Below are 11550 nucleotides of genomic sequence, written 5' to 3'. Positions count from 1 at the left end.
AGGGGAGGAACTTTTCACACACAAATACACCCCCCCACCACCACTGGGTGCAGTGTAAGAGAAACAGGGATAACAGAAACCACAGGGTAAGGCACAGCAGAGGCAACTGGGAGGAGGAATCAACAGGCAGTGCAGAGGGAGGAGCAGAGACAGCTCTGCAGGCTCATGGGTTAAATCCCTCACAGTTGCTGCAGCTGAAGTTCTTTGTCAAGGTTTTCATAGGAACAGCTGAGGTGGTGCCTCTGGAGAGGGACTCGGAGCTGAGAAATCCCTGGGCTTTTATTCCCTTACACTCAGCACCTTCTTCACATGCTCTTGACACACCTTGCCCATGGCCCTTGGTCCAGTGGTGGGTTTTGGTCCAGGATCTTCTTGTTCCTTGCTAGATTCTTTCCCTATCTCTAGACAGGTCATTAGCTGGTTTATCTGGACAGATTGCAGCTTTTGCTGACAGTCACAGCTTCCTTATCTTGCAGCTTGCACTGCTCTCTGTCTCCCACAAGTTTACAGCTTGTGGCCCAAGACTTAGCAACTTTTTTTGCTCATGCTAAGAAAACTGCTCAGACAAAAGTATGCAGTTAAAAGACTTCAGCTAACTGAACTTAATTCACAAGAATTTTGAGGGAAAGTAAGTTTTTAAAGCTAAAAATGAAAATGCTCATCCCTGATAAAGTCTTCATCCTCAGGGTAGGCCAGAGTTGTGGATTCTTATTTATTTTTTTTCTTTTTGTCAGGCTGCCTGTTACATCAGCAGACATTCTGTATGTGTTAGGAATAAGCAATATGGACTGTTTTAAACAGAAAAGCTTCAACAAAATCTTAACTAATTGCATGCCTCAAAAATTGGAATTTGACTTCAGAAATGGTGTAAATAAAAACTTATACTTTAGGAAGAAAACCTACGAAGGTTGGAGTTGCATTTAAAACAGTGAAAGCTACTTTTTAAAAACCTTAATCATTGTTTGCAGATTTATAGTCCCGTGGCTTTGACTGGGGAGACTGTGAATGCCCCAAGTCAACAAAAATGACTGAATTTGAATAGCTAATCATAACAGTAGAACAGTAAAGCAGAACAGCGTAGACTGAACTGGTTTTCTTTATGCAGAATCGAAGGATGAAGCATCTTTCGGAACAGAAACGAAGGTCTAATATCAAGATTGGTTTCAGTGCCCTGAGCAGTTTGGTGTCAGCCAACTCCAAGTCTGTGAGTACCTTGGCAGCACTAACAGTTTGATGTGAAATGTAAAACAGAGCCACTCTGAAAGACTTGTTAATAAATTTAATCATTTCACTGTTGACTGAGAACCGTGTGTGCCTGCACATAGTGCTGAAACATGTCAGTGAGGCACAGGGAGAATGGAAAAACTCAGGGAGATCTATAAAACTTCGACACCATTGCTACCTCTGCCTCCCAGGAGAAGTCAGGAGCATGGCCAGTTCAGGGGATTTGGAAAATCCCTCTAGGACTCTTCACATCTCGTGTCACTCAGCTGCCTTTAAGAACCTGGCCCTGTGCCCACAGCCTGGCAGATTTTCTCAGGGCATTTTTTCCCTTTCACCTGTCTTTTGTGCATAGATTTACAGAGAAAAACTTCCCTACTGGTTTCTCGTTGTCAAATGGCTTTGTCCAAATTAAGAACATATTCTGGCTACATTACTTAACTTACTTTGCTAAATTGAAAGCCTTTTCTGTAGCATTGTGATTTGTTTACATAATTTTCAAGGTGATATGTCATCAGAATTTCACTTCTTGACTAGAATAGTCTATTTGAAAGGAACTAGACGTGTTACTTTCTGTTTAATAACTTCACGTTTCCCAAACTAAATAGTCTATATTGTCAACTTCAAACAACACTTCTACCAGCACCATAAATCTATCAGCAGATGTAGCACATCCTTCAGTACTTAAGTAAGAACTGTAAATATTTTTAAGAGGAGAGATAATGAAACAAAACATTTTCAATTATTAAAATACTTCTTTCAACAAAGTAGCAGAAATGTAATGTCTGGAAGAAAACAACCACTGCAACCACATTTCTCTGTACCAGAGTTCAAAGAGGAGTCAGAGAAATGAAAGGTTTAGTGTCTGAAGTGTGTTGCTTGGCCTGACCGTGTGTTTTGCACCGCAGTGAAGGAAACTTAAGGTGCTGAAACTTGAGGTGCTGAAGTGCTTCTGTGAGTGTTTTGCAGGTTAGGGGCAAACTCTTTGTGTGTCTCACTTTGTTCCAGAAGGTGAGCTCTGTGTTTATGTTTGGTCTAGATCAGCCATGCAATCACACTCCAGAGAGCAGTAGAATATATTGCTAAAATGCAGCAGGAAAGGACCCAGATGCAAGAGGAAACCAGGCGCCTCCGGGAGGAAATCGAGGAGCTGAACGCCACGATCATGTGAGACCTGGGGAGCTTTCTGTCCTGCTTTGGTTAACAGAGGGAATGTTTGCCCGGGGCTCACACCACACAGCACATGGGTGCTGAAGAGCAGTGGAGTTGCTATCAGCTCCAAACTAAAGGCAGAGCTCCTGTGGGATGGGCACTGGGACAAACTGTGTGGGTTTTCAGCAAGCTCTGAGCACAAATGCACAACAGTGGCAGCATCGGGGAAGATGTGTCACATCAGAATAATTCTGAGAAGAAGCCAGTGGTGATGTTTAATTTATAAAGCTGTGCTCACTGGTGATCAAACACTCTTCTCAGTTTTCTTCTCATTTTCTTCTCAAATGCAGTCCTATTTTGTAGGAAAATAGGATTGAGAACATAAGACACAGGACTTGGACTCCGGAAGTTTGGCACTGGCTGAATATAACTCTGATAAATCACTTCACTTTCCTGCTGCCTCAGTTTGCTCTGTGGGGTTATGATTGTTATGTACTATTGTAAAGCACCTTGAGAACCCCAATGGTTTTACTTCCATCTCCAGAAGTTTTAGGCTTAGGAATGATATTAGCATTAGCAGCAAATCAAAACCTTTTAATTTTTCTTAAAAAGTATGATGGAGTCTGTTTCATTTTATTTTAAATTGATCTGTCCCTTCAGAATCTGCATTACATTTTCTTCTGTAACATTAGGAGTAACTGTAAATATTTCCTTGATTCCTAATGTGCCTTCTCCTGATTGGATGCCCAAAACTACTTTGTTCTATGTTATACTTTGTTTTCAGTTTTGTTGCTTGTAACAAGTATGTGTAGCAACTTGAGAATCACTTTGAATACAGACAAAATTGATGGGAAAACAGTTTGTATTCCTGACTGGAACAGTTACATTTTGTCAGCCTCATACACTGGGAAGCCCTTGATCAGAAATAGTAGGGGTACACATTTTCTCGTGCTGTGATTTAGTCTGGAAGAGAATTGTGTCCTCTTTGGTGGGATCCTGACCTTGGAACATCTTTCCAGTTCCTGTCAACAGCAGCTCCCGGCTACCGGGGTTCCCGTAACGCGGCAAAGGTTTGACCACATGAGGAGGATGTTTGATGAGTATGTGAGGAGCAGGACCCTGCAGAACTGGAAGTTTTGGATTGTATCCTTTTGCATCAGCCTGCTGAACTTGGAGTTTGGTACTGGGACATTCAGAGCCAAGAACTTGGGATTCTGATGCTGTGACTTTAAGCCAAGTTACTTAAAAAACAAGTGTCCTCAGTTTTCATCCACATCAGTGCATGGATAGGAATCCTTGCCTTCAGGCTGTCTTCAGGCACAGCTTGTTCAGCTTAAATGTGTGGGAGGTAACTGGAAAGTAAAATGCAACACAAAGGTGGGGTACTGCAAGAAATCTTTAGGACTCTGCTGTTACTGCAGCTCTGGTTCTTTTGGGAAACCTACACAGAGAATAGCAAAGATTTCAGGGAAAAAAATTACAGACTTTTACATTCCACTTCCCCCACACACACACTTTTCTTCCTTTCCCTCCCCCTTCCTTTCCCCTCCCCCTTCCCTTCCTTTTCCTCCCCCCCTTCCCTTCTTTTTTTCCCCCCTTGCCTTTTTCCCCTTTCAGGTGAGTACAGAGGGATTGTGCAAGGTATAATGAGTGTCATTAGGAATTGAGGTTCATTTTTCCTTTGTCTTAGTGTTACAGATTTGAACAAATATTTTTTGAAATGTTGCAATCCCTCTGTTAGTTGAGTCCATTAAGAAATCCAGTATTTTCTGTGTAGTAGCCTTTCCCAGAGAATGTTTTGAACTCCTCCTTTGATGTCTCCCTTAACATTTGGTGGTTTGCAGTTCAGCATTATTATTAAGCCATTGTTTGAGTCCTTCAATGCGATGGTTTCCACAACAAGCTTTAAGGATCTGAATGAAACAGCACTGGCCTGGTTGGATCAGCACTGTTCTCTTCCTGTTCTGAGGCCAAGTAAGTGAAGTTCCATCCTGCAGAGCTATTCCAGATCATAGGAAGTGAGACCATATATAATATCATTTCTTGAAAGTCAGAGGATGACAAAGAAAGCACATGATGAATATGACTTGCACTTCCTCTTTATTAGCTCAGTGGAAAAATTAGAACCTCTTCTGACTGAGAAGACACTTGGTTCCATGTTTAACACTGATCAGAAGAAAAAAAACATATTGCTGAATATACCAGAATTTAAACAGCCTTAAACTGCATTTAAATTTCAAATATTCAGCTCTAGTTGGGATAAGTTTGGCAGTGTGATTTATCTCATGATGAAGGAAGACGTGAGATTTGTGTTCAGCTTTGGAATGACCTTCTGTTCCTCCTTGCGGTTCAGCAAGTATTAAATTTACATTTATAATTGTCGAGGGGTGCAGAAGAAAGATCAGTCAGACTAATGGCTTTTCTTGCTGCTTTTCTGCCTGGTTTTTTTTGCAGTGGTGCTGAACACCCTCCGGCACCTCAGCACAACCACGTCGATCCTGTCGGACCCGTCGTGCCTGCCGGAGCAAGCCACGGAGGCTGTGATCAAGCTGAACAAGAGAGCTGGAGAAACCTAACAACCAAAGACACTGAGGTGCTCGTCCAAGGGGTGGAGAACCTGCCAGCCCCAGCCTGGTGAGGCTCCTGTCAGCCTGTGCACTTTAGAAAGGGTTCTCTCCACCACCCTGATCGTTCGGGGTGTCCGGCTCTGCCTTCAGCCAACGTGCAACCGATGCAGCATCGTCAGTGATGCAGTGTTGTCCCAACATTCTGATCCCTCTCCAGTGCTGTGCTGGCTCCGTTCAGTGAGAAAAACACCAAGCTCAGGTAAACTCAGCAGGTTTGAGTCCTGCAGGCAGCAATATGTCTCCATCAATGCAGCATTTTCATCTGTATGCAACAGATCTCTATGAAACACCTTCGAGTACTAAGCTCTCTGAAGTGTAAATCCTGTACACCAAGGAATGTGCTCTTCAAGGGGAAAAATATTTTTGATTTCATGAAGCGAAATGTGCTCTTTATTTTGTTTCCTGGTGTTCAGTTCCATTTGTTTTACTTGAATAGAGAAAATTCTTAAACAGGATCACACGAAAAACCAAAGGAGAAGAAAAATCCGTTAATGATGTCAACTCATGGCAAAAATCCTAGAATAAAATCTCAGGCTGTGTTTTGTGTATTTTTATTTTAATGAGTGTATCATTGCATATGATCAGTTTCCAGACTTGCTTTATTTTCTAGTAAATAAGGTAGCTGATTTTTATTCTTTTTCCTGATATAGCCATTGCAAGGGAGTAGCACTGTGCAGTAAGTGCAAGAAAGCAGTTTGAGATTGCAGAAATTCTCCAATTAGGATAAATTTATGAATTTTATACCAGTTTAATCAATTAGCTGTTTTCTTGCACTCTGCACAGTTCAGCTGCCATCCTCACAAAATGTGCACATAAAAAACACATCCATAGGTAAATGTAGTAGCACTTCAGAGGCAAGAATTGAGTTTATAAGGGTAAGAAATTGGCTTTTTTATTATCTCAGAAACTATATCAAACCACACGGACTTGTAGTCAGTTTTTTGCTTCTCTGTCTTTTTTGCTTCTTCTCTTTGTCTTCTACCTGAAAAACCTGAAGGACTTTGCTAAACCTGATCTGTATGGGAAGGTTATGTTCAGCATGAATTATAAAACATGTAAAAATATGTTTAAAACTCAAAATACTGAATAACATTTTTCTGTGACAGTCTCAGCACAGACTGTGCTCTGCTGCAGATAAACTGAGTCTCGTTACAGCAGAGATTGTCCATCCTGAGACAGCACTGGGATGGTCATTCCAGCTGATGGTTCATAGTCTGGAATGATCCTGTGACCCTTGTAATTCCACTCGTGGCTTGATTCTGACTCTTCAGAGCTATGCAAACTGTGGGCATCTCTTCCCTCCTCTCTCCTCTGAGCAGTTTTCTTCCAAGATCAGGCTGCTGGAGGTGATCTGCAGCTTGTCCCAGTGCTAAAATGTGGAGCAGCTGGAACATTTGGGGGTTGCATGCTCTGAAACAGGCTCAGAAGGTTCTGCTTGGGGGATGGAGTTTTTCTCAGCGTTGTCCCCACTCTCATCCACCTGGTGGGCCAAAATTTAAAAGGAAACAATAGGCCTGGGGAGGAGGACTAAGCACAGGGCATGTGTTTGGTTTTAATTTGTCCTGAGATTTTGCAGCTGATGGCTTTCCTTGCAGAGTTCCCTTCTGTATGAGCAGGAATGTGCAAGGAGGAGGCACGGAAGGTGAACCTCAGGGCCCTCTCCATGAGCAGAGGTACCTTGGGCTGAGGAACTGGGGGCTGAAGGGGGGAAAAGGAGCTGAAGGGGAATGCAAAGCTGAGTCCCAATGTGCCTCCCTGTAGCTGTGCAGACAGATGAGGAGATGCTTTTTTTTTCTTTCTTTTTTTACAGCAAATCTGACATAATTTGAAGTTTGTGGCACATGTGAAAACCTGTGTCCCTGTGACAGAACCAACAAAAATCCAAGCCTCAGCTAAGGAATGGTTTGAAATAGTGTATAAAGGTTGTCATAGTAATTAAATAGTGAGTAGATTTTCTGGAGGGATCCATACCTAGATCTTTCATACATAATGTTGTAATTAATTAAGCAATACTCTTTGGGATGCATCTAGGTAAGAAGTGTTGAATAGGTAAATTCTTTTTAAACCAGTGCTTTAAATCCTCCCACTTTTATCACTGGTTGTGAACTTGATTCCAGTGAAGTCATTTAACACTGTGATGAGCTGGGGAGGGTCCCTCACATCCTTTTCTCTGTGGGCTGAAATCTCCCTGAGATGCACAGATACCACATGGGGATTTGCATGGCAAAAACACCTCTGGTTTTCTAGCAAGAAATCAGTGGGCACATTATCCAAGAACTGCTGTTTTTGCTGAGCTTTCAGAGTAAAGCCTCCCCTGCAGTGTCATCTCCTGCTTGTCAGCAGCGATCGTGTGTGATTTTGACCATTTCTAGTATCGATGACGTTGGAGTTTTGTCTCAACAAGCAAAGGGCAGTAGAAGAAATGCTTCAAGGCCCAGGGAAATCTGGCAGCTTAAATCCTAACATCCCAGATCTCACTGGATTGGAAGCTCAAAGGGACTTTAAAGGAACAGGAAGGGGTAATTTGACTGAATTGCTGAACATTTTGTCGATTCACAGTTTTTATCTGGATGTGGATGGAAAAACCATCAAGCTCGTTGCATCATGAGCTGGTTACAATTGGAGGGAAAGTGCTTATTTTATCAAATTATGGTGGAGAAACAAGGTCAAAGCACTATTGAAAATCTGCAAATCTTAACATAGTAAAGAGAAAAAAAATAAATCAAAGATTGCTTACTTAGGCAAGAGTGTAGGAGGGAGGGAGGGAAAAGCGAAAATATATTTTCCACGTAGTGCAATTACCAGAAATGATGTGGCTGCTCTTCGAAGCAGTGATTCAATATATTTTTGTCCCCCTATTGCTGCAAATCAGAATTCCTTTCTTTTATCAGTCAGCCTTGTGAGGAGAGTGATTTCACTTCATTTGGAAACACAGGAGGAAAGAGCTGTTTTATGTCTCACATCTGAGCAGTAGAACTACTGAGCATTGATATGAGAAGAGATGGACCACGTATGTATTAGTTCCTGCATAGTTTTCCACTTTGAACTCCTTAGTCTGTCTTTCTTACCCATTGAGGAGTTTTCAATACTATTTTTTTTTTTCAAAAGTTTAGTAACACTTTCTCCCCTAACCTAAGGGCTCTGATTTCCTCAGTGTCACCAAAGCAAGCCAAACACACAGTGCCTATATCTGCACAGAATTACAGGTGATGCACATCTGTCTTCAGTGAATTGGTGCTAAACTTTCAGAGAACCCCCATAGAATGGAATGCAAGTCATATTCATTCAAATCCAACATCTTTCACTGAGTAAACAAGTGGCTAAATAATTTATTTGTGGACTGTGATATGCACAAAGTCAAACTGGGGTTGTCTAGTGGTTCCTTTCAACCTTGAATTCTATTAGGCAGGATGTTGTAGATGATCCCCACCCCAAACACAAGTTCTGGGCATTATCTAGATTAGTTATTAGCTTGTGTTGTAGTTTTTAGCCTCCTCTTAGCTAGAGGAGTAAGTGGTGAAACTCCAGGAACACACTAGGATTGAAGGAATTAATGAGTAGTAGGATCAGAGACAAGTGCACACTTCATCATGACAGTCTGATCTCTGCACAAAACCAAAGGATTCTTGATTACTACCATCTGAGCTGATTGGAATGTTCTTCCATGCTTTTCTAGACCCCTGGGGAAGGCTTTCTTGAAGGGAGGCTGACCAGAATGTTTCCATCTGTGCCTTAGATCTTGGTGTCGTGGATGCATTTGATTTATCACATCATACATTGTTCCCCCCAGTACAGTGCTCTGTGGAAAATTCTGTGAATGGACAAAGTGAGGCTTCCCTGGCTTTTAAGAGGATTTTATCTGTGTCCCTTTCAAACTGAGGTTGTGAGTAATTGTGTGTCTGTATGGAAAAAGTTGCACCTTTCCTGCTGAATTCACCACTCTCCTCTCCCATGCTCACGAGCACACACACTCATGTACAGGCTGTCAGACCACAGGCTTGACAGAAACCAGAAAATATGCAAGTGCTTAAACCTCTAAATCTGAAGTGGCTTGAAAAAGACAAAGGGCTGTCAAATTGTACTGAAAAACATCATCCCTTTGCATCTTCAGGGTTTTTTACATTCCTTTGTAAGAGTGTGTGTGTATGTGCACGTGTGGTAGAGGTGACAGGGACAGAGAAATTTAGTTTTGTTTGCTTTTAAAACCCCAAACTCCTGGAGAACAGTTTGAGAACAGAGAGAGAAGCTCACTGCAAAAACATTCAGTAAGGTAATGCTTTTGTAGTGCAAATTATTTGAAGGCTGTTTCACTTTCTGAGTTTCTGGAGTGAATAATTCTTGCCTTGATGTTGCCAACTGGAAGATGCAGCTGAAAATAGAATGGGTTGTTAACTGTTTTCACCTTTTTCCTTCTCTTTTTTGGTTTCTTTTCACCTTTATTGCATGGAAAAACACCCACTTTAGGTTGCTTTAGGGACTCAGTCATACCACTCTTGGAGGACTATGGACAACTGTTGATAACTTTTAGGAGTTTTTTTAATTAGGTGAGACAACAGGAGTTCTTATGTTACTCCTCTGTTTATACACTTGAGTTTCAGAGGAGATCATTTGGTTTTTTTCTTTTATAGAGCCCCAGTATTTCCCACAACATCAGCTAAGCCTCAAGTTTCCTTTTGTTTCATTCTTGGTTGGATTTCCTGCTCATTTACAGTGTTAGAGCAGAAGAGGTAGTACCAAATTTTAGCTTTGTCTGTGAAACTTGAGTTCTAAATAACTTCAGTTACAAAGAAACACACCTTAGGTATATAATAGAATTACTCTCTAGCCGTTGTCTGAACTTCTTTTATATCTGAACTTTTCCAACATGAATGAGGTCTTCAATCAAAAGACATCAGTGTTCGGAGCAGACCTTTCAATTAACAATACAATTCATAAGTTGCTCGTTTTCTTCTAACCTTGTATTTAAACGTGTTTTAAGTGGATGGAATTCATTCTTGTTAGAAAGGAAAAAAATGCTTGAAGGTATGAGGACTTCAGGTTGTGCTCTTGCTTTGCTTAGGTTTCCTGTTCTGTTGCATGACACAACTTCTGTTGTACTGTTGATATGTAGCACTTTTCAGTAGGTCTGTTAAATTGTGCAATGCATTTTTTTTTATATTTACAACCAAAACAATAAAGGATATTTTTTGGAAGAAACTGGTTGTAATGCCTTTGTTTTCTAACTGGAGGTGGGGAAGTGGTTAAGTGGAATTGTTCCTGGGCCAGGGCCAGCACCTGGCAGCCTTTTTGCAGCTCTAAAAGGTGGCAAGAGCTCTTCTCCCTGTGAATGATGCTGGAGTGACCCTCTGGATCTGTGTGTTTGGCATTTGCAGTGCAAGGCTTGTATATCCTCTGTGGAGCTGCTGAAGTTTGGACTCCTTAAGAAACTTGGTGTCCCTTGGGCTCTTCTTGACTGAAATAATCATCTTACTCTGAGCTTACTTGGACCTCACAAGTGATTTCTTTTCCTGGTACCTTGGCCCTCAGGCTGTGTTTGCTCTGTGCTGGGCTGTTCCCTGTCTCACCAGAGTCAATGTTAACCAGATTAGCAAAAATTGAAAATAACTCTTTCTAGTCATCTCTCCTCCACTTCCCTGAATCAGCTTAAGAGACAGTGGATAACAGGGGGCTAAAGCACAATCTCTGCAGGTCCAGGTGTGTGCAGAGCCCTAAATACCCCCTGAGCTGCTCTTTCACCTTTTGCAAAGCATAATTTTCGTTCTGATGATTCCTGAAGTGATCAAACCCTTATTGTTGTTCATTCTCTGAAGGACAACAGTGAGAGTGAGCTCATTTGACAATTTTTTTTCATTTCTGCACTTCCAACATGCAGTAATTCCCAGGCAGCCCTGGTATTTCTCTAAGGAATTATTAAGCCTATAGGTGCTGCACCAATGCCTTGAGCCCTGTTGGTCTTACTTTCTTGCAGGCAGGATTTGAGTCTGACACATTGCCTGGACAGTGGAGTCTGCAGAGCAGCGCTGAGGTTGGATAACACGGTATTCCCATGGAATTGATGTCAGTGTTAGGCACTGAGCTGCTTAAATCCGTTTAAAAAATGAAATTAAGAACATTTCATCCTTACCTTTAATGACAGCTTTTTGGTTTTCCCTGGTAGGACCCTCCAGCTCCCTGTGCTTCAGTTGTCACCTCATGTGCATTTTGGATTTCCTTGCCCGGTGGAAGCAGCATTGAGTGCCTGAGGCTCTAGTTGAAGTAAAAGGTAATAGATAAGTGAAAAGAAGGATTTTATTTTAAAATCACCGCACAAGAGTTTGTGCTGGTTGATCTTATCCTTGTCATTGATGCCTCTGACTTAATATTTCTTATGAGAACCCCTGATGAGTCAGGCCTGTGGTTCCAGAGGGTGCAGCAGTTTTTAAACTCTGCATTTAATCTGTAGCTTCATCTCACAGAGCATTTTCATAGGAGTAGACAGTGAAGAGCAGAGCTATTTAACCAGTGATAAACCAACACTTGAGCCTGACTTCTCTCTTGACCAAGCATTACA

At 41.7% G+C, this 11550-nt stretch overlaps 1 protein-coding gene across 1 annotated transcript in view; it reads left to right on the top strand.

Moving 5' to 3' along the window:
• Nucleotides 1-10196, top strand: part of MLXIP (MLX interacting protein) — a 46154-nt gene extending 35958 nt beyond the window's left edge. Inside the window, exons 13-17 of the mRNA XM_027689790.1 lie at nucleotides 1106-1204; nucleotides 2261-2388; nucleotides 3393-3516; nucleotides 4218-4347; nucleotides 4828-10196. Of these exons, the coding sequence (XP_027545591.1) occupies nucleotides 1106-1204; nucleotides 2261-2388; nucleotides 3393-3516; nucleotides 4218-4347; nucleotides 4828-4949 (603 nt within the window). The 3' untranslated portion in view covers nucleotides 4950-10196. The remainder of the gene's footprint in view (nucleotides 1-1105; nucleotides 1205-2260; nucleotides 2389-3392; nucleotides 3517-4217; nucleotides 4348-4827) is intronic.
• The last annotated feature ends 1354 nt before the right edge of the window (nucleotides 10197-11550 follow it).

This window comes from Neopelma chrysocephalum, unplaced genomic scaffold, assembly GCF_003984885.1.
Source record: "Neopelma chrysocephalum unplaced genomic scaffold, ASM398488v2 Primary Assembly neopelma1_77, whole genome shotgun sequence".
In the NCBI taxonomy this organism is placed as follows: Eukaryota; Metazoa; Chordata; class Aves; order Passeriformes; family Pipridae; genus Neopelma; species Neopelma chrysocephalum.
Note: the sequence above shows the minus strand (reverse complement) of the source record. Positions and strands in the feature narration are given on the sequence as shown.